The sequence below is a fragment of the Leptonychotes weddellii genome, chromosome 4, assembly GCF_054177405.1.
Source record: "Leptonychotes weddellii isolate Sample4059 chromosome 4, ASM5417740v2, whole genome shotgun sequence".
In the NCBI taxonomy this organism is placed as follows: domain Eukaryota; kingdom Metazoa; phylum Chordata; class Mammalia; order Carnivora; family Phocidae; genus Leptonychotes; species Leptonychotes weddellii.
Window position 1 is genome coordinate 154,172,014 of NC_138372.1, and position 24,020 is coordinate 154,196,033.

Here is a 24,020-nt window from a genome sequence, read left to right on the forward strand (position 1 = left end):
TTTTTTTTTTTAAAGATTTTATTTATTTATTTGAGAGAGAGACAATGAGAAACAGAGAGCGTGAGAGGGAGGAGGGTCAGAGGGAGAAGCAGACTCCCTGCCGAGCAGGGAGCCCGATGCGGGACTCGATCCCGGGACTCCAGGATCATGACCTGAGCCGAAGGCAGTCGCTTAACCAACTGAGCCACCCAGGCGCCCAATACTCCACATTTTCTAGTCTCTGCCTTTTTCTGGTGTTGGTGAACTGACACTGTCACCCACACTACAGGCCTGCATTTGAAACCCAGCAAAACCATATATTAGCTCTATGATGTTTGGAACTTATATAAGAGCTGAGCCTCCATTTTTTATCTATGGAATGGAGACAAAGCAAAACTCAGAGTGCTGTTAAGAGGACCAAGCAGGGTCACAGATTCAAAGACTGGGCAGGAAATGTGAAGGACCAGGCAAGTAGCTAATAGAACCCCCCAAGGGTATGGCAATAGGAGTGACGAGGAGAGTCCATTCCCTTGACGAGGAGAAGTCTCTACTGGGCTCCTGCAGATTGGAAACCTGCCTGCAGCAACATGGGCCAAATAATCTCACCAGACCTTTCCACTGTTCTAGAAGAGCAGCAATCTGGCTTTCTAATGTGAAATTTCCCAATGATTCAATGTGGTAAGTAATTCCAATTTCTTTGCCATTTTTTTTAATTCTTTTTTTTTTTTTTAAGATTTTGTTTATTTATTTGACAGAGAGAGACACAGCGAGAGAGGGAACACAAGCGGGGAGAGTGGGAGAAGGAGAAGCAGGCTTCCCACCGGGCAGGGAGCCCTATGCGGGGCTCGATCCCAGGACCCTGGGATCATGACCTGAGCCGAAAGCAGACGCTTAACTGAATGAGCCACCCAGGCGCCCCACTAATTCCAATTTCTTTAAAACACCAGACACACCTTATCTGCAGGCTGGGTACACCTGTCAACAGTCTCTGATCTGAAGTAATTAGCATAATGCCCAGCACGAGATGGGCACTTGATAAATTAGGAATTCACCAGATCTAACACCTTAGACATCAGACTCTTGGAGGAAAGGACCTATCTGACTGGGTAACCTAGAGACCAGGAAAGATCAGGCCCAGAGTAACCAGAACATCAACTGCGGGCCCGGGAAATCAGCAGAAATCGAGCGGGACAAAGCAGAGAACAGGCTGGAGTGGCTCATGCCTGCTCAGTCTGCCTGCTCCGACTCCTCCTTGGCTGATGGTCCCCTCTCTCTCCTGCAACCACAGCTCTGAGCCCTGGGCAGACATACTGGTGTGGGAGGGGAGCAGGCTAGATCCTGCAGCTGCTGGAGTCAGCCAGGCTTATTAGGAAAAGAACGAAAAAAGCTTTGAGCTCTGAGCCAAGGAGGCAACTTCCTCCCTGTCCCTATTCCCTTTGGCTTTTCCCCATCAGCAACTCAGAACGTAGCCAAATACATCCTACTCGGGTGGGCTGCCACTGTCCCACACATGTTACAAATAAGGGCCAGCAGAGCTGTCCCTATTTTTAGCATTTGAATGTGACTGCCAAGATCACCAAGATTCCCCATTTGCTGGCTCAATTCCTCTCCCTCTCCTCCACATATCTCTTATTTTCCTCCCAAATAGACGTTTTCTGTTCGGATGAGTTAAAGTAGATATCTGGGGGAACAGGGACCCCAAATATTTGCTTGTCTTGCTAAACTTTTTATAATCACCACAGACTGGGTGATATCTCTTTCCCGTGGCAAGAGAAATTGTGTACAGCCTTTGAGAAATAGCACTCCAGGGTTGGATCAAAGCCACTCCCTTTTCTCTCTTGAGCATAAAGAGAGGCTTAGAGCAGAAAACTACAGTAAGGATCCTCTTGTGGAAACTTCCAAGTACACAGTTGAGGGCACCGAGGTCCAGGGGGGCTGATGTGCTTACTACCACCTAACATTAATAACAAATATTATGATACCTTATATTCATGAAGGATTTCCTGTACTAAGCACTTCACATGGATTTCCAGCTCAGTGAGATATCTATTTCAATTATTCCCATTTTACAGAGGACAAAACTGAGGTTTCTTGGTTTGCGAAACTTGCCCAAAGTCCCATACACTAGCAATGGTAGACCCAGGGAAGACACTTGGGATCCAATTCTTCAACTCTTCCCAGAACCAAAGCTCAGTGCACAGATTAGTCATGAGGATAAAAGGAAGAAGAATGGAAGAAGAGAAGGAGGGAGGCCGGCCAGGGCTTGAACAAGCATATTATCTCAGCGGGGCCCTTTCAGGCTTTTCTCTGGAAACTGCTGAGTGTTTTGAGAACACAAGCATGGCCCTCACAACCTCAGCGGCCACCACCTGGCTGAGATCCAGAGGTCTCTGGGTCCCTTTACCTGTTCTCAGGGTCAGCAGACGCCAGACTCCGGGTGACATAGCACATCTTGAGGGGGATGTTCTTCCGATCTCTGTGGAAGGAGCACGGCTGTGATGACAGGGCATCTGAGGACCCGGCCCCTAACCGAGGGGATTCGGGCGGAGGTGTTTCCCAGCCAATCTCTGATACTGGGGAGCCCTTCTTCACATAGGGTGTGGCTTCTCGCATGTACTTCACTGCAAGGAAAAAGACAACAACAGTGCTTTTAAGTACATCGCGGCTGAATTTCTGGAAAGTCTGATTGTGTTTTCGAAACTTGCATTAGATGAGCTCTTAATACCGATGCTCTTAAATTCTGAACAAGAGTCACAACTGCTGTTCCTCTCAAAACAGTTTTTCTGTTATTTAAATTCTATACCAAAGTGGTATTTAGAACTTGCTATTACAATGACCTGAACTTGAGAATCACTTTAAACTTTTTTCCACAATGACAACTTTTATCTTTTCTGATTTTAAGTTGCATTCTGGAGAAGGGGCTGAAAGACAAATGGGCAGAGAAGGAGAAAGCATAACTTAGGCTTAAAGGCACATAATTGTTCGATACAGAAGCAGGGAATCTGGTAGCCATATTCTCTAACTATGTCCTTATTCAGAAGCAAGAAGAACAGGCTTTTCAAGTTAATAGTGCTAAGAAAACATATATGCAAAAAAAAAAAAAAAAAAAAAACCTCAAAAAAAAACAACCAACCCTCACATAAAAGGATACTTATTTTGCAATGGAAAAAATTTGTATGAGCAAAAATATCTTCTGTAAGAGCTGAAAACTAGGACCAACCTAAATATCCATCAGAAAAATAATAAATTATAAGACATCTATACAGTCATTTTTAAAAATGAGATAGATACAGATGTGTTGATGTAGAAAGACCTACAAGATCTATTATTAGTTTTAAAAATGGTAGAGAGAAGTGCATATACTGTAATCTTTTGTATCTAAATCATAAATACATAGCCTTGCATATATACAATTATTTCTGGATAGGAACATAAGAAAATGTTAACAGCAGTTAGCTCTGGGGATGGAAATAAAAGTCAAGCTGTATTACCCTTTTTTTTTTTTTTAAAGATTTTATTTATTTATTTGACAGTGAGAGACACAGTGAGAGAGGGAACACAAGCAGGGGGAGTGGGAGAGGGAGAAGCAGGCTTCCCCACGGAGCAGGGAGCCCGATGCGGGGCTCGATCCCAGGACCCTGGGATCACGACCCGAGCTGAAGGCAGACGCTTAACGACTGAGCCACCCAGGCGCCCCTACCCTTTTATACCATTTTTATGTTTAGCCAATATGTGCCTATTCCTTTAATAAAATTTAAAAAAAACAAAAATAGTTCCAGAGTTGAGTGGAGCAGACTGAAAGTCTGCTCTTTGGTATGTTTCCTTGGTCTTAAGAAGTTATTTGCCTAAACTGAGGGTTGCTGGAGTGGTGGGGGGTGGGAGGGATGGGGTGGCTGGGTGATAAACATTGAGAAGGGTATGTGCTATGTGAGTGCTGTGAATTGTGTAAGACTGTTGAATCACAGACCTGTACCTCTGAAACAAATAATACATTATATGTTTAAAAAGAAAAAAAGGAAGAAGATAGCAGGAGGGGAAGAATGAAGGGGGGGAAATTGGAGGGGGAGACGAACCATGAGAGACTATGGACTCTGAGAAACAAACTGAGGGTTCTAGAGGGGAGGGGGGTGGGAGGGTGGGTTAGCCTGGTGATGGGTATTGAGGAGGGCACGTTCTGCATGGAGCACTGGGTGTTATACACAACAATGAATCATGGAACACTACATCAAAAACTAATGATGTAATGTATGGTGATTAACATAACATAATAAAAAAAAACCTTAGAACAACAAAAAAAAGGAAGTTATTTGCCTCTTCTAAATTTAAGCATTTGGTCCTTAGACAGCTTTTGTATTGACAGGGCAACTAGATTCTTGGAAGGTGCAATATAAATTTCCCTATCTTTCTGTCACTCACACAGTTTGGTTCTGTGCTGCTTTGCAGGGGGGAATTGGGCTAAGTTCCTTACTGGTATCTGTTATTACAAATGGCAGTGGACTGGAATGGGTACACACTGGAAGATATTTACTCCAGACCTTTGGTGATTCAAGTCCACAAACTAACACCTTTATGGCACGAGACATGGGGCCAGGTTTATAGAGACTACCAAAATAAGCAATAGGTAGTTTCCATACTCAAGAATTCAAATCATGGGTAACTCTAATGGATGCTGCTGGGTCCCCTCAGATCCTTTCCACCAGCCTGAGCACGTATTTCCTAGATGCTGTGTGCTGGCTGAGAACAACTCTTAAGCTGCCCACCTGTTCCAGAAAACAGCTGTTGACCCAACAGAAGCCAGCAAGTCTGGGAAGCTACAGAGTTGCTGCTTGATTCCCCAGACAGAGGCTCTGCTTCTCAGGAACCCCACCTAAGATAGTGACATCATACAAATACATAAAGTATGGCACAAAGCAGAGAGAGCTGTGTGTTATAACAGGAATAAAGTACGTTGGAGGAACTCACAAGGAAACTGAATCTAGGAGTATGAGGACAAGTTAGGTTCACAGCAATTTAGTAAGACCAAACACACCAAGATGCATGTAATATGGACAGATATTAGGGAACTCGACCACAGGTATCAAAAACAGCCATATTAATTCAAGACAGAGATGTCATTTAGTACCAACACATATTTGAAAAGATTTCAGGGTTTTAACTGAATATAAGTGCAATTAGGAGAAAACAGCTACACGGTCACCACAAACCTGTTAGCACAAGCTGCCATTACGGAAGAAGAAAGGGCGCTCACGGACGGGTGTATTTTAAGGAATATTATTTATTCGTGGGCAATATATTTAAAGAGGAACACAAATATACCTAAGAACAAAGGGGACAGATTTAAGCTGTCCAAAGCTGGAGTAAATAGATCTGTTTTGAAAACACTTAATTTTTTTTTATCTCTAAAAATGTTTTAGTAGAAGCTAGAACACTGCTTAGCTTTGTACATTACTGACTTGTACTTATTATATACAGGAAATTCAAGTATCAGCTGAGATGGTTTGAAGGTTCTCCTTTGGTTGTATTATTATTCTTCCAGATGGAGTAGGGGATGAGTGTGGTGGGAGTGAGAATCCAGAGATGCTTCATGAAGTAGGTGTCATTTGAACTTGGCCTTAAAAGGTAGACAGGACTTTAAAAAGCAGAGATAGGAACAACAGTCCTTCTTTTATATAATGTACTCTGATTTACAAATCGCATTGCAGTCCCATAAGAAAGAAAGTTGGACCTCGGTTTGAAGGGGAATAAAGAACATTTATTATATACCTAACTATGGATGGAACCAGGGGCTTTACATATCTTCCCACATTTAAGCTTCAAAATGACTATTCAAGGCACCACCGTATTTATAAGACAACTAAGGTCCAGAGGAAAAAACTGGGTAAGGGATCTTCCACTTTTTGAGTATCCATGTATGTACAAGCAATAAAAGAATAAGTTGCTATTCCTTTCAGACCCTGCTAAAAAGAAATGTCTTGGAGGGCTATTCTTTTTTTTTTTTTTAAAGATTTTATTTATTTCACAGAGAGAGATACAGCTAGAGAGGGAACACAAGCAGGGGGGTGGGGGAGGGAGAAGCAGGCTTCCCGCGGAGCAGGGAGCCCGATGCGGGGCTCGATCCCAGGACCCTGGAACCATGACCAGAGCCGAAGGCAGACGCTTAACGACTGAGCCACCCAGGGCGCCCCTTGGAGGGCTATTCTTATTCTGATGGACACTAGGAGCTTTACATATGTTATCCTTTGCAAGACTAGTATTATTTTACACATCGGCACAATAAGCACAGAAGTTTAGCTTATGTGGCTGGTGAGTGGTGGAGCTGTAGTTTGACTTCCCAGAGATCACATTCTTTAACGACATCTGGCTACCTCACCTAGCTAACGAAGGCAAAATGACAAGCTAATAGGCTTTGACTTTATTCCACAGGCGGAGCTGATAGCCATGGTGGTCTTGGTCTGTGAGTGAGGGGAATCGGAGGTTAGCTATAGAGAGAAGTCTGGCAAGTGAGGTCAGGTGTACTGAAGAGAAAAGGTATCCGAGGTACATCCACTAATTACGGAGCCATTGGGAGTTACTGCCACAGATATCCTGAGCTGTACTCAAAATATCCATGGAAAGCGTGAGGAGTCCCAGAAATGTGTGGTTTGAGCCACTCATGGGCAGGAGCATGGGGAATATGGCAAGTCCTGGCCCAGAAGCAATACTGACCAAGTAACCACTTCCTGTGCCGCACAGAACTTGGGGAATTTATGGAGAGAAGACGTAGCAACGCCTTGAAGAAAGGCCTGGAAATGATATTTAAAATAGTAATCCTTTTAACTGACCAACTGAAAATAAGGACAGAGAAAATAAGTTAACAAGGTAGGGATGGTCATTTAAAGATTTCTTCATTCATCCCAAATCCAACTATTCATCATGTGCTGAGGACTATGCTATCCACGTGTGATGATTAAAAAAAAAAAGTCCCTGTTTAAGAACAATGTAAGCCTGTAAAAGGGGGAAGGGAAGTGAGTAGGTGGCGTGAGTTCTTGTGTTAATCTTACACCTAGTTTAAGGAGGTCCCAAGCTAGAGGAGTCTCTAGGGGACTGGCAAAATCAAATGCAAATCCCTTCTGGAGGAAGGCAATTTCATCCTAGGCTTCAAAGAGTTCCTATGAATCATTTTCAAGGGCAATGAACAGCATAAAGTAAGAAAATGTTGTTCACATAGAAATGAGGTAGCATGAGCAAGAACTAGTAAAAATAACTGAAAGCAGTGACAGTCCCAACAGAAACTACAAAGCAACAAATAAGTTTACCATGTGGAAAGAAACAAATGAAAGTCTGAGAGAATCTTCCACAGAATATTTTTTTAAAGATTTCATTTATTTGAGAGAGAGAGCAATCAGGGGGAGAGGGGCAAAGGGAGAGGGAAAGTGAGACTCTCAAGCAGACTCCCCGCTGAGCATGGAGCCCAATGTGGGGCTCGATCTCACCACCCTGAGATCACGGCCTGAGCCCAAATCAAGAGTCAGATGCTCAACCGACTGAGCCACCCAGGCGCCCCTTCCAGAGAAGATTTTTTAAACAGTGACCTAACAGATTGGTAAAATAACCAAATAGAATATCTAGTAGTAGTAGCTGTAATAATAATTACTGCTATATAATATAGAATTATAATAAAAAACCAGAATTAAAACTTCAATAGGTAGACATATTAAAGAAATTAGTGAGTGAATTGTAGATCAGAAGAAATTTTACAGAATGTAGCACAAAAATATAAAAATATGGAAAACATGGAATAGAGATGTGGAAGATGAAGTGAGAAGGTCTAATGTATGTCTAACTGAAGCCCCAGAAGGAAAGACAGAATGTGGCAGAGGCTAAGGATTTTCCTGAAGGAAAGACAACAACCCACGACTTTAAGAAACCTGACTTAATTTTGATAAACACCACCTGTGCTCTTCCCCATCAAGACAAAGAGAAATAAGGGGTCATCTTGCTTTCAACCTCAGGTAGGCTAAGCCTCTCCTTAGAATCCATGTTTCTTCTGAGAACTTTAGATATCACCTCTCCCTTTCACTAAAGTTTTGTAAGGAAAATTCAGCCAAATCCCTAAATGAGTCCAGCGATCTCTGGCACGACCAGAAAACAAGTTTGCAATTTCAAGGGGAAAAAAACAACAAGGAAACAAAGAGATTATCATCACCATCCCTGAACAAGATATGCTGAAATCACTGAACTGTTTCCACATCAGTCTTGAGGAAAAACAGGTAACGTCAACACATCCCTGCGTAAAGCCCCTTTGTTCAGGAGTCTTGCTTCTTTTTTTTTTTTTTTTTTAAAGATTTTATTTATTTATTTGAGAGAGAGAGAATGAGAGAGAGAGAACACACGAGAGGGGATAGGGTCAGAGGACGAAGCAGACTCCCTGCCGAGCAGGAAGCCCGATGCGGGACTCGATCCAGGGACTCCAGGATCATGACCTGAGCCGAAGGCAGTGGCTTAACCAACTGAGCCACCCAGGCGCCCAGGAGTCTTGCTTCTTGTTGATATATATAGAAGACAGAAAATGGAGAAACTTGTTTTTGTGTATAACAAAGAAAGCAACAGAAAATTGCCATTGGCTTTCTCCAAGGGCCCACAATTTCTGGTCCAGAGGAAGTAATAAAATTGTCAGAATATCCCTTCTTGCTACAAGGCTTGGTCATCAGTTCTTAGCATAATTCTGCTGTCCAGCTGTCCCTCTCCAATCACCAACTAAGGCCTGAGGCTAAGTCCCTTCTCCCCTCAAGCAGAGAGTAAGAACAGTGTGGCCACACCTGGGTGTGGTAAAGCAGAGCCTCTAACACAAAAAGCATGTGTGAAACCTTTTCTTGGTTCTTGGTGCCTTAGCCTCTAGAGATTTCTACACCTTGCAATCAAAATAATGAGAGGATTTAATTCAGGAAGGGTAAAGTGTTACCCAAAGACTAGATGTGACTGCAATAGGTGTCCCAATTACAGTGTATTAAATGATAGAGAGGTTTGTTTTTCTTTTCCTGAAAGTCTAGAGCAAAAGAAAAGGGCTGCCAGGACAAGCTTTGCTCCCTGAAGTTGTCAGGGGCTCAGCCCTCTGCCCCCTTCCTGCTCTGCATCCTAGCCTGCCATCTGATAACCCAAGATGCCTGCTTGAGTTCCAGCCATTATGACCAAATACCTATCAGCAAGAAGGGGGGGAAAAGTAAAGGACACACCACGCTTCCTCCCTTAAGAACACTTTCAGAAGCTGACACATTACATCTGCTTACAAACCATCGACCAGAATTTAGCCACAGGGCCATTTCTAGAGGGAAAAGAAATTTTACTCTTAACTCTGGTGCCAACCCAGCTAAAAACTGGTGGAGAAGGGAGGCTACTATTGTGGAAGAAGAAGAGAAGAGATATTAAGGGACAACTCTCGGTTTCTACCACACAAAGATATCCCTAATGCTGTCAGCCCATCACAGCTAATTTTATGACACATAAGTACAAATAAATGCATTGGAGAGATCAGTAAAAAGCACAATGATTAGATTCCATGAACTTTGCTAAGTGTTTTTTGCATACTAACTCATTAGAACTTCACAACAACTCTATGATGCAAGCACTGCGAACACCCTCATTTTAGCAAGGATGCAACGACGGGAAAGGGTTAAGTCATATCCCCAGATTACAGTGCTAGAAAAGGCAGAAGCCAGAGTCAAATCCAGTCAGCGTGGCTCCACAGTTCTTGCTTTTAACTACGAAGTAATACTGTTTCTCACTTTTTTTTTTTTAATTAATTGAATGTGTGTGTGTATGTGTGTGTATTTAAGGCAACATTTTTATGCACTGGGAGAAAACATCCAATTAAGTGGCTATTGCCTGTAACATAAGGGAGCTTGATTTTGTAAGCCTAAACTATTAAACTATGGCATTTCAATAAATGCCTTTTAAGACACTGTAATATGTATGCATAATAGAGGGTTTAAGAGCTAGCGTTTGCATAATTACACCTCCATGTGCTTACAGACAGTAATTTCAGGCAACGAGCTGTTGAAACCGATCAAGAAGCAGCCAGGCCCCAGGTCAGGGTGCTCATAATCAGAACTAATTAATGAACCATGCCCTTTCTGGGCATCATGAATTAAAAACTGTGGTTGAGCAATTAAAATTCCAATCTTCACTTGCAAAAAATGAAAAGGCGGGGGAGGAGAGCCGTAAGGAGTGGTCTTCAAACCAATAATCCACCAAGTCACTTTCAATATGTTTCTGGTTTGTCATCTCAAGGACGAGCAGTTGCAAAGCTTTCAAAAGAACCTTCAGCAGAGCCCAAGTTTGTGAAGGCCCCAAGTTGCCACAATTAAATCTTTGTTGAGGCGGCCAGATGACATTTGAAAGGAAAAGCACACACAGGCTACTAATGAGGAAATGCTTGAGGCAAATCCAATCAGCTCTCCAACTAGGCTGGTTTCTGAGGAGCCCGCGAGTCCCTCTGACACGTGCGAGTCTTCTTAAAAATAACAAAAACAACAACAGAAAAAAGGATTTCCAGATTACAGGAAGGAAAAGAAATACTTCATTACTCTGAGGGAGGTGAACACAAAATGTGCATTTTCTAATGTGATTAAGGCGAGAGGGGACCAGCTGGAGGCAAGAAATCTGGGCATTCGGACCGCGGGTGAAGCTTTCAAGTTGGGGACAGGTTGGTGACAATGCGATTTCCTGACAAAATGCCACGTAAGACTTTCCCTTCATGGCATTTTCCTAGGCCATCTCAGGGAGGAAAGGAGCGGAGGGGGTTCATCAATGATCTCAATCAAGAAATGATGAACGAAGGAATACAAGCTTCTTGGAGGATATAGCTAACCTCTCAGGAAGTGGAGTCGTGAGCTGGAAAGAGAACTGGCCATGGGAATCGGGGACCAGGGTTACAGTTTCAGCTCTGCCACTAACTAGCTCTCCAGCCCCAGGCAAGTCACTGCCCTTCCCGGACCTCATTTTCCTTACCTGTCAAGGGAGCGAAATAAAAGTCCCTACCCTTCAAACATTCTATAATTCCTTGGGAAGCTGTCTCTTCTGACAATATATTTAAAAAAAAAAAAAAAAGGTTTCTTTTCTTACCTCATCTTGCTGTTTGTGTCTTCACCAACAAACAGCTCTGTTAAAATGTGTGCCACAATCTTAGTCCTTAGGTAGATGCATCTTGTGACTTTTTACCAAACTCTACAGGCATCTGACAAATGTGACAATAAGTCTATGTTGAGATTATGTACTCAAGTTACTTCTTCTTTGATTTGGCAGAGTTGTCTAGAAGAATCATTATTCTCATTCACTTACCAATATTTATTTCTCTTCCATTCTGCCAGGGGGAGGGGTCCTTCAAGGTAGGATTTTTTTTTTTTTTTTTAAGATTTTATTTATTTTTTGACAGAGTGAGACACAGCGAGAGAGGGAACACAAGCAGGGGGAGTGAGAGAGGGAGAAGCAGGCTTCCTGCTGAGCAGGGAGCCCGATGTGGGGCTCGATCCCAACGCCCTGGGATCATGACCCGAGCCGAAGGACTGAGCCACCCAGGCGCCCCTCACGGTAGGATTTTAAGAGACATTTGAAGGATGACCCAAAGGCTCTCGTGAAGTCATAAGCACATTCTGGGAGAGGGTACTGAGTTTTAATGATTGGCGTCAGGAGTAAGATAAACTGGTTACGAATTTGTTGAGTAATTGTTGGCCTCCTATTAAAAATCTATCTCAAAATTACCCTATTTTAGACAGTACAGTTATTCGATGTAATCTGCCTTGATTCTTCAATGAAGCAAGATTATTGCCCCCAGAGAAGCCTCCAGAGACCCAAGGGGAGTATCCTATCCCCTAAGTCCTACCACCACTCAGAAACGCACTGACTGGTTTGGTTACCCATTAATACAATAAACATTTAATAAGTTCCTGCTATGGGCAGGGCCCTGAGTGTTGGAGTTATCCCAGTCAACAAGACAGGCTGGGTGCCCACCCTCGAGGTGCCTGCACTGAGGTGTACATGTGCCTGTTGCGGGGGAAGGGGGAACATCAGGCCAATAGATAAATATAGGGCACTGCTCTGAAAGAGACACACCAGAGGCCTGAAGTCTGTCCCAGTTCACACGGAGCCCCTCACTAGCTGGCTCCTGCCCGCCTCTTATTGTCATCTCAGCTGACTGACTACCTCTTGGTCTCCACAGTTCACACACCAGCCACAAAGAAATTCTCTTTCATTCTCTGAACATGCCACGCTTGCCCTCTCCTGCCTCTGTTCTTTGCACATGTGGTCTCTTCTGCATGGAAACCTGTCTGGAAAACATTCCTCTCTACATCCTGTAAGCCTTAGTTCAGGTAAAACCTCCTTCTTAAGTCCTCCCGATATGCCTTCCTTAAGCTCCAACCACGCCTTGTGATCTCCACTGATATCAGCAGCATCAGGACATGAACATTATGAGGATGGCCTATGCCATGCAAGGCACTGTGCTCATGATCTTACACACACTTGAGCACTTGTACATCACAGTTCTTTCTTTGTACACAGGTCTCTCTGGTGGAAGCATGAGGTCTTCAAAGTTGAGTGAATACTCTACAGTAGAAGTGAAAACTCTAGACTCTGGAGCCACATTACATAGTTTCAAATCTTGCCTCTGCCACCTATGGTGGGCAGTGAACTGGGAGGTTACATTTCCTTAATCTTTCAATGCCTCCGTTTGTCCACCTGTAAAATGGGGATAAATAGGAGTGCCGGCCTCAAGAGAGTTGCTGGTGGATCAAATGACCTAATACACACAGAGGGCTCAGAACTGTGTCTAGCACATGGTAAGTGCTCATTAGTGTTAGAAAAAAGGAAAACTTGGTATTCACATCTATATCCAAGCAATTAACACTACGTCCGGCTGTCAAATATGGAATTGTTGAGCAAATGAATGACAATGTTAACAGGATCTCCAAGATAGAATTTTTCACAGATTTGTTCTTGAGGAGGAGTCATAACTGATCAGCAGAGGCCAGAGAATACCTGTCACTTGTCCAAGGTTTTAAGACAAAGAAGCAACAGACGAAGGTCAGAAATCCATTTCCTCTATCCTGTAGAATGGGGGTTAGCAAGCTTTTTCTGGAAAAGGCAAGACAGAAAATTTGGCAGGTTCTGTGGACCTTTCGAGTCTCTGCCACAATTATCCGATTCTAGCATGTAAGAACCACAAACTACATGCAAACAAATCAGTGTGACAATGACATTTTCTTTACAAAAACAGGCAATGGGCCCAATTCAACCTGGGAGCTTTAGAAAAGTAGCAATAACTACTTACTATGACTTACTATTGACTACTTACTATGCATCGGGCCCCACTTAAAATGTCTGAGGTCTACTAGCTTATTTAAAAGCAATTCTATGGGGACGCCTGGGTGGCTCAGTCGGTTAAGCGGCTGCCTTCGGCCCGGGTCATGATCCCAGGGTCCTGGGATCGAGTCCCACATCGGGCTCCTTGCTCAGTAGGGAGCCTGCTTCTCTCTCTCTCTCTCTCCCTCTGCTTGTGCTCTCTCTGTCAAATAAATAAAATCTTAAAAATAAATAAATAAAAAAATAAAAGCAATTCTATGAAGTCGGTTTATTATTATGCCTACCTGACAAGCAAGGTGAGTGTGGCATGGAGGCTGGAGAGACTTGCCCAAGGTCTCAGAGCAGAGATTGGCAGAGCTGGGATCTGGACTGATGCAGTCCAGCTCCAAAGTGTCCAGTCCTGATCACTAGAAAGTGAACGAGCTCCTTCCTTGCGCTCTCTACACTGCCTCCACATGTGGCCAAATGCTCCTCCCTGAGTCCTGTTTATCCAGCCATGAACATTTTAGAAATCATGCTTTTCAAACACCATTTTGAGTGTGAGATATCTTCCATAGATTCCTTTTCTCATATTGAACCCAAATCTCACTCCTATAATTTGGATTCACTGATCATGGCTCTCCTCTGCAGAGATATAAAAAGCATCTTGAGTGTCGTCTAAACTAGTAATACGTAAGTGTTTGGCTTTCTATAAAGAAAAAGATAAGCCAGATTACAAAGAGACTGGCACGACTGGTCCCTTGCTCATCTGGCATCCAGATGTTATAGGGTCCCTGTCTACATTCTCTCAGAGCCTAAAGGTGGTAATGGATGAACTTAATGTGTGACAGGCATGACAGATGTTACTTTTACTTCAGGCCCCTAGATAAAGCTGGAAGAGGCACCCAATGCCTTAGATGACAAAACTAAGATTTTAAGAGTTTTACACAGGCCCCAAATTAATAGGGATAAGATGGAACATGCTGTCATTGCTTATTCAAAATAAGCATCACTGTAGCATGTAGGAGAGGAAGAACTGTATTATAGTTAATGTGAAGGAAAGTTCTAGGGATTTCCATGACTATGGCTGCCATAATAAATAGGACATTAGGCTCCATTGATAGAGGTAGGTGATCACAAAAGGAGAGCCCCTCTTTATCACCCTGATTGGTCCATACCTGAAACCCTCATAGGTTGGACAATGTTTCAGATTTATCTATTTTTATTTTAGAGAGGGAGAGAGAGTGTGCACATGGTGGGGGGTAGGGAGAGGGGTAACAGGGAAGGGGAGAGGGGTAACAGGGAAGGGCAGAGGGAGAGGGAGAGAGAAATCCAAGCAGACTCCACGCTGAGCACAGACCCGGAGGCGGGACTCGATCTCACAACTCCAAGATCAGACCTGAGCTGAAACCAAGAGTGGGATGCCCAACCGACTGCACCACCTAGGTGCCCCAGGTTGAACAATGTTTACATGAGGGTAAGAAGGATGACCAGGTTGTTGAAAGGTTCAAGTAACAAAGAAAATATAAATTAAATGAGAGACCTTAGAGCACAGAAGGAAAGAGTCTGGAGTCTGATTGCTGGGGTCCAATTCCTAGCTCTCCTATTGCTGAGCTCTGTGTCCTTAAGCAGATTACTTAGTTTCCCCGTGGGTTAATTCTTTCACCTATCTCAGAGGATTGTTGTGAGGACAAGGTGACTTAATACAAGTTAAAAAATGTACAGGTAACTTGGCATAGTAAACACCATAAGGGTCAGTTACCATTATCAGGAGTGAGCCTCGGAAAGAGACTGATGGGACCTAACAAGTGGTGGGTTGGGCGAAGCTCACTCTGTGTATCTCTGCAGGGTAGAGCCACAGTTCGTGAATACAAATTATTGGGGTAAAATTTGGGTAGGGAGTTCCCTATTGCTCGTGACATTCAAGCAGAAACCAGAGGAGATATGTCCCATGTGGCAGAAAGGATTTGTCTCCTCTGTGGGAGGACATATTGTTTTCTAAAATCCCCTCAAGTTATCATGTTCTATGTTCCTTCTGGAATGTGGGTGATTAAGATGTCTACTCCAAAGACTACAATACAGTGAGGACACGTCATGGTTGTATACCAATAAAATCATGCCATCCACTTCTTTACTCTTATGTGCTTATTAGCTGCATATTACTTACATGACACTGGGACAGTTTGTTGAGTCTTAGAATCCTCACCTGTAAAACGGGAACACAATGCATTCCTTAGGCCATACGATGTAGAACTTTAATAAATGAGCTCCAGTCAAAGGATCTGGGTTTAAATCCCAAATCTTCTACTTCTAAGCTGGGCTTCTTTGAGCAAGGTATGCAATCTCCCTGTCACTCAGTTTCCTCACCTGATAATAACAGGACCTATCTCAAAGACTTGTTATGAGGATTAAATAATTTTTAAAAATGTATACAGGGTCGGGTATACAGCTGGGTGGCTCAGTCGGTTGAGTGTCCAACTCTTGGTTTCGGCTCAGGTCATGATCTCCTGGTCAAGAGATGGAGCCCTGCATCCTGCTCCCTGCTCAGCGTAGAGTCTGTTTCCCCTCTTCCTCTCCCTCTGTCCCTCCCACCGTTCTCTCTCTCTCTCTCTCTCTCTCTTTAAAATAAATAAATAAATCTTTAAAAAAAAAATGTATGCAAAGCTCTTAGAACAGCACCTGGCACATACTTTGCACTCATATTTAACTATTATTACCATTATGTTGTTGTTGCTCTTCTGAGATTTAAATGAGAAAATGCATTGTGGGGACACCGATCTCTTTTCTAACTATAGGTGCTGTCAAAATCATCAATGCTTGAAAGTGTCATTTCATTATAGATTCACTGCATATACATTAAGCCCCTACTCTGCACTCAGTGGGACTAGACTCGGCAAGATGGATAATCAGACTTACAAGTTCCTGCTTCTGAGGATTTTATGATCATGCCAACCAGAAAAGGCACAAACCAAAAACCTGGGAATTGCTACTGAATAAAATTCAGTACACACACAAATAGCCTAAAGTGTTCATCAGATAGTAGCAAGTGCTGAGAGGACATGGATTCTGATGTCTACAGACTTGATCCCTCAACAATTTGCTGCCGGCTCTTCACCCTCACAAACACTCTTAATTTCTCCACCTTGGGAAAATACAGTAACTATTTTAACAGCTATCCCTGGACATCTGAAGACAGGAAGTGAGTAACGGGTAGAAAGGATGTCTGATACTCAAGCCCTAATATTGTTTTTACTCTTTCTTATACAGAAGATCCTATGTGAATAGGACTTTACGTCAACAGGCAGGAAGCGCTGCTTTTACTCCCTCCTTACAGGCATCTCTGGAAAATAACCTCTATTATTCCAGGTGTAGCTTGCTGAAAACATCCTGCAAATCAAACTCAGGCTCAGTAAATCTGCAGCTACTTTTCAGTGGCAGAACCCCAGAAAAGTCATAAAGCTTTTCCAAAGGAAACCACATTAAGTAAACAAAATATCATTACCAAGGGTGGACTCAGGCCAGGTCTGAGATTTTTTTTTTTTACCCGAAGATATGCTGCAGACCCAAAGCAATCATACAGGCATATGGAGGAAAGGGGGATGGCAGGAATGAACTTTGAAACATCAGGGTCTCCCAAACTGACAATGTTATGAACGAACACCCGCTATTTTAAAAGTGCGTTACAGTTTAAAACACTTCCATGTGCACAATCTCATTTCTGGCTTACTGCCATCTCCACAGAACTATGCATGAATGAAAAGTCCTGTAAGAATCTGACTATGCATTTATTTGCTTGAGACTCCCATGGCTCAGGAGGTAAGAGCCTAGCAACTTTCCCCACCAAATTCTACCCCCTGCCAAGCACACACATGAAGCACACCCAAACACATCTTGCTCAACAGAACCATTCCTACAGAACCCACCTAATGTACTGGATTTTCTCCTAAAGGCCAAATGTAGCTTGGCCTTGTTTGTAACTCTCTGGGGAGAGGAATTGCCAAGAACTCTAAGAAGTCGATCAGGATGGCAGAGGAAAGGCCTAAGCAAGCTTCTTGGATCTGCCTGTCAGAGCCAGGAGAATAAAACATGTTTCTCCTCTAAACTTCCAGAAGCTTCACTGGACTCTGACCAGTCAAGATAGAAGGGCTTGTTTTTGTTGTTTGTTTGCTTTTGTTTTTAAAGAGGTCTGGAGGGGATGATGGTGAGCATCAGAGAAGAGATACGACTTTTGGTAATAAATAGACCCCTAGGAAAATTTAACAATAAAAGAGGTGGGAAAATTGAGCTTCAGAGAGTTTAAATATCCTACCTCCAGGAAGCAAGCAGCAGCCCTGGAATTGGGTCCCTCGTGTTCTCATCTAATCTAATAAATCTAATAACCACAGCTGTAACAATACAACTGGTTCAGTGTCATGGAGACATAGGCTGATTGACTGCAGCTAATGAGTAATGAGTTGCTATGAAAGCTGGGCAAATCTATGGATAGGAGGGGGTTAAACTAATAACATTCTCTAATGGTCATATCAGAATTCAAATTATCAAAATATTCCACATCTGTCATAAAGGAAAAATCTAAAGGTAGCACAGGAAAAACCAAAAAAATAAAAAATAAAAATAATAGACAACCGCCTGGAGTATTTGATGAAATTAAAAAGGTGACAGAAAATCAGTATTCTTTTTTTTTTTTTTTTTTGTGGAGGGGAGGGACAGAGGGAGAGGGAGAGAGAGAAGCTTAAGCAGGATCCATGCCCAACATGGAGCCCTACGCGGGGCTTGATCTCACAACCCTGAGATCATGACCTGAGCCGAAATCAAGAGTCAGACACTTAACTGACTGAGCCACTCAAATGCCCCAGAAAGATCAGTATTCTAAATAGAAGGGAAAATAACAGATACAAAAGAGATTAAAAAGATAATAAAATACGACTTTTGACAGATTTATGATAATAAATTTGAAGACTTAGATGAAATGCACAAATTCAGAGGAGAAAAATAAACTTACTAAAACTGACCTAAGTAGAAATAAGAAGTGTGGCTAGTCCTATAACACTTGGAATGGAAACACTGGTTAATATTCTTCCCACAATGAAAACACCAGAACCAGATGTTATCAGTGAATTCTACCAAACTTTCAAAGACAGACCATTTAAATCTTACTCAAACTATCTGAGAAAATTGACAAAGACAGAATCTCCCCCAATTTAATCTGTGAAGCTAACATAATGTTAATAACAAAACCAGACAAAGAAAATTTCAGAAAGGAAAACTGCAAACTCATTTCATTCATAAATATAAGTGCAAAATTCTAAACAAAATATTAGCAAACCAAGTCCAACAATATACACAGAAGACAGTACAGCTTTGGTCTGGGGGACCTGGGGGACCTTGCCTCAGAGGATTTCTGATAGACTTTGCCTTAGGGCAACAAAATTTAAAGTATATAAAAAATTTTAATAATTTTTTCAAATTATGCAATATTAAAGGTGTTATTTGTACTCTTTCAGCCTATAGAATACCATTGAATTTAATACCTAGAGTAAGCAAAGCATATCACCAGAGTAGCACTTGTCTATAAGCAATATCATGAATCACAAAATTGATCTGAGATATTTTTCAGGCTGCTTGCCCCAGGCTTGTTAAAACTCTGGTTTTAGTCTCTGCCAATGAATACCTGGGTTCCAGTGTTCTACCACAAACAATGGTTTGTCCCTTGCATAAGCCAAAAAGATTTCTGGCTTAGATCCTTCTCTAAGGGCAGGCAGATATGCCTTAAAATATTTTCTGGCGATTATTTTGAGGTTCATATCGCTACTCAGGTAAAGCTGCCTTTTAGAACATTTCTGAATATGTGCTAAATATTATCCAGTTGAATATTTACAGCAAATATATGAGTTATGTGTCATTAGCCCCATTTAACAGTTGCAGATACTGAGGCTTAGGGAGGTCAGGAAATGTTCCATGTAGCCATTTGTGGAGGTCAGAAGCATAAGCCAGATTGGTCTGACTCGAAGCCTGTAATCCTTTAGCTAAACTATACTGGTTCTTGAATTACCCAATAAGCTTCCTGTTTAGTTTGAGCTTTCCATTCACAACACCCGCAACCTCCTCCCTCATCTTTCCTGCTCCTAGATTAGATCTCAGAACAGAGATAGTGTTTTAGAACAGGAGGAAGGGTTTAAGTCATCTGTTCAGTTCAATGGCTACTTCCCTTCTGAGTTTTGAGCTTCACTCTGCCCTTCGCTTGGCCCTCGGCTGTCTGCAAAGAAGGTGGGGTGAGGGGAAGATGGCGGAGATATGGATAAATTGGAAGATAGGAAAATATCACGAAGGTTGCCACCCCATACAATGATTCTAGGGTGTTAGACATCAGCCAGTTCCCTCTGTCCTTGCTCTCTTTGTCTGTTGCTGGAATGTCTGCCTTGGTTGGAAACAAGAAAGGGAGATACCATTTATGGTATAATTTTTTTTTATAAGAAGCTATAAATATATTACCTGGTTTAAAACACACAATAACCCCATGAGATTAGTATCGTGAAATGGGAAATCCTGGCTATGAATTACAGACTGAACGCTCTCACTATTCATGGACCTGGCCGTCCAGGTTTCCCTCCTTACAAACGTGCCATGGAAACAGCTGCAGATGGAGCCAAATATCTTGAACCAGAGAGTTCAAAGTATTTCTGCATGGAAAAATAGAAGTGTTTTACTTTCTCTTAGGCTCCAAACTTTTCACTCCTTTTTCTTTTTTGTTCAACAGATAATGCTCATCTAAAATATATTACCTTTTAGGATAAGCATACAAATCATGCAGGCCCAAGAGGGCTCTGATATAAAATAATCAAATACTTACAGTCTAATATGCTCTCTATAATAACAGAGGCAGAATGCGAAAAAACAAACTTACACCATTACAGCAGTGTATTGTGTTTGTCAAGTATCAAAAAAAAAAAAGACTTCCTTTCTCTTCTAGTGTAATGCCCCCAAATACTTCTTAAATGGATATTATGCTTTAAGAAAGTCCACCCACATCAAACTATATACTATACTAATTACTTCCCTGAAATGGTTCCTTCTACTTCAACAATCATTTACAAACATTAAGACATATTTCAGTGAATCATACCCAGAGTTCATGGAATTGTAGACTTATAAGTGCATTATACTTGGAATGAATTTTCTACCAGAACTTAGAAATACACGGCATTATTCATACAGTGAATGAAGTATATCCAATTCTAAATTATTCAATAATGCCTGTTGCCAAAGCAAAGAGGTAGGGAGAAAAGCACAGGAATTACTAAATCTTAGCTATATATGCATTTCTCTAATACGATGAAAAATTAATTATGTGGCCACTTGGAAAGTTGCAGCACAAAGATTTCACATTGTAAGACACAGAATAATGATAAACCCATTAATACCACAGAGACATTTATTTCTCCTTTAACCAAAACTGTGAATAATAGGAAACATTCACTGGTAATTCATAGATACTTATGAAATGTTTATGAACGACCACACTTATGCCTCACGACAACGTGTTGTACACAGGAAGAAGCAGACGCAAAGACAGGCTTGCTGAGCCACCATCACACGCACAGTTAAGTTGCAGAGGGGGAATCTGAACCCACTTTATGACTATAGCTCTAGCCATTCACCATTATACATGCTGTGCATCTGAGATGCCAGTCCCCTTCTCTTGGCTCTTTCGAGCATCCAGCAAGTGCTTTCGGAAACCCATGTCTACTCCCAGGAACTAAAGCATCTGAAAATGCATTGACCACCGAGTGGACTAATATCAGTATCATTATTCTTGGATATTGCACTAGAGTGGAAAACCTTAGACTTGAGAGTTAGGACCCCTGGGTTGAGGCATAGCTCTCTCCTTCAGTTGCATGATGATGGACAACACATTCCATCTTCCTAAAGCTCAGCCTCCTCATCTATGTATACCCATAGAAATCATAATTTTTAAAATTTAGGCATGATTTACATAGAGTGAAGTGCACAGACCTTAAGTGTATCATTCAGTAAGTTTGGATGAATCCATATTAAGACACAGAACATTTCCATCGGTCTAGAAATTTCCCTCATGTTCCTTTTCAGTCAACTGTCCCTCACACCATCCCACAGAAAAGCAACCTGATTTGCTTTTTTTTAAAATTTTTTTTATTATTTATTTTTTTTAAAGATTTTATTTATTTATTTGAGAGAGAGGATGAGAGGAGAGAGAGAGCACATGAGAGGGGGGAGGGTCAGAGGGAGAAGCAGACTCCCTGCTGAGCAGGGAGCCCGATGCGGGACTCGATCCTGGGACTCCAGGATCATGACCTGAGCCGAAGGCAGTTGCTTAACCAACTGAGCCACCCAGGCGCCCGCAACCTGATTTGCTTACTCTAGAATTTTCTATAATGGAATTATACAGTACGTAGTTGTTTGTGGGTCTCTGGCTTCTTCCACTCGGCATAATGTTTTTGAGATTCACCCATGCTGTATAGTGTGTAATAATTGTCCATTCCCAATAATAACAATATGATATAAGCATTAAAAGAGATAATGGACATTATTACCAATTAAAGGCTCTCCCCCCAAATAGTTATTATTCAAAAGAGGAAACCCAGGAACAGGAGGGGAGGAATATTTAAATCTATCACAGGCTGGAAGACATTTGGAGAAAGGGGTTCATTATTAGTGGCTCTCATATCGCACCCTTTATATGTTTAAGAACATCGATGGCAAAAACACTTATATTTGATGTTTTAAGTGAAAGTGGATTGAATTTAGCCTACCGGACCAGAAATTAATTTTCTGCCATGCAGAGACAACTTTGATAGCATACCTTCCCACCGTATTTCTGAAACGTCCCCCTTTTGCCCACCACAGAGTTGGAGGTCCGCCTACGTCAGAAGATTACATCTGAGAGACCAGCAAGTGCAAAGCCACGCATTAATGCTAGCCTGCAGCAGAAGCCGAAGTTTATGCTGTCAGTTCTGGCCAGCTGTATAATTCAATTTTTCCAATGAAGCAGGAGCCTGGCCCTCACAAGCACGAAACCAATACTGCATTTCACAGAAGGCGATTTGGCCACAATAAATAAATCCACGCTCTAGAAGGAAACAGAATCATTGAGACGCATATCTTAAGTCCTTTCTTTCTGGCAGAGGCATTCTTCCCTAAAAGCACGGTGTCATGGGGAAGCAGGTATCATTCCCAAAAGGTTTTTCCCAACTACCAGTCATAGAGGGTGAGGTAGAAATATTCCAACTCCAATTCCAAACTCTCAAGCAAAAAGTTCAGAAGCCAGATGAGTTTTGGAAACGACCCCTTGTTCAGCTGGTAGCTCAGGCAAGGACGCCCTACAGAGAAACATGAAAGTATACAAAGTTTATCAAAATATAAGCCACATTTAGAGCAAGGTATAGAAGAAATCTCCTCAAAGTTCCCGCAAGCCTGTGGGTGTAAGTTTCTACCCTGCTTCCTGCAGAAACAACATCTGTTCTTACATTCAACACAAGCCACCTCTGATACTTATTGCATTTGCTGAATGCTGAAAGCATCTGAAATGTTAAACCTCTTGATCTGTCAGCAGTCGGATTTCTGAAAAGAGAAGCTACATAATAGCACAAAATGGAGAAATTTCATGTACCCAAAAGATATAAATCCCCAACACAACCAAATTCTCTTTCAATACACAACTGTAAAAGTTGTAGAAAAGACGTCCAACCTTTATCTTATAACATTCTCTTCATTTTCCTGTACACACATAGCTCCGTTTCCTTTAATGAGGTACATCCAAGGTCATTCAGTTGTGACTTAACCCATTCACTTCTCCAAAACAGGTTTAGATTAAATGCAGGAAGAGGAGAAGCATGTGTTTGGTTCTCATTAAGCTCACAATATCCCTCTGGGAAAAACAGAGGTTCATTAACCTAACTGTTAATGAAGGATAAATTGCTTATATTTAAGTGGGGGTTTACATTTTATTTTTATCCAATGCTCCAGTGTCTCGATTCTCATCAAAATGTGAGGCTGGCAGTTACTCAACAGAGCCCAGAAAACATCAGCAAATGAGTTTGCATCATATGAGTTGTGCACCTGGGGGAGAAAAGTGGTTAAAAAAGAAAAAAAAAAAACAGACTTGGGTTTTATGATTTAAGGACGTCCCCTTTAAAAGAGTAATAAACAAAAGATGCCCCTAGAATGTATGAAAAACAAAGAACGTGGTTGGGACTTGATTAAACGTCTATGCAAGATTTCATGTGATGTCAAGCACTGAGACACAGTTACTTGGCACAGACCCAGAGGCTGAAATAACAAGTAAGGGAGGGGGCACTGCTTCTCCATTGTCTTCTCCTCCTCCCCATCTCGTATCTCGGAAGCATCCCCTGTATTCATGATCCTGTCCTGCTTGCATAGCAGTGGAGGGAAATATTCTGAGAGACTAATCAAGAGTCTGGACTAATCAAAAAGCCTGGTCTCGAACTCATCAAGGAACTAGGGTTTCTGGAGAAAGCAATAAAGAGAACCAGCTTATAACAATCTGTGCTGGTCCTATTTTATCTTGGGAAATTCCTTCTGATTTAATCTAAACACAATCCCTCAGTCCTCTTAGAATCCTGGGACTCTTCTTCTTGGGGAGTTATAATGAATGGTTTAAATCATCTCTCCCACTGGATTCTGGGCTCCTTCATAAGGGAAAAACCTCAGGTCTTTCATCCCTGTTGTTT

At 42.0% G+C, this 24,020-nt stretch overlaps 1 protein-coding gene across 1 annotated transcript in view; it reads right to left on the reverse strand.

Annotated features, from left to right (window-relative positions):
* The window catches only part of SNTB1 (syntrophin beta 1), a 210,963-nt gene that overhangs the window by 126,349 nt on the left and 60,594 nt on the right, over positions 1 to 24,020 (reverse strand). Inside the window, exon 2 of the mRNA XM_081816469.1 lies at positions 2,384 to 2,600. Within this exon, the coding sequence (XP_081672595.1) occupies positions 2,384 to 2,600 (217 nt within the window). The remainder of the gene's footprint in view (positions 1 to 2,383; positions 2,601 to 24,020) is intronic.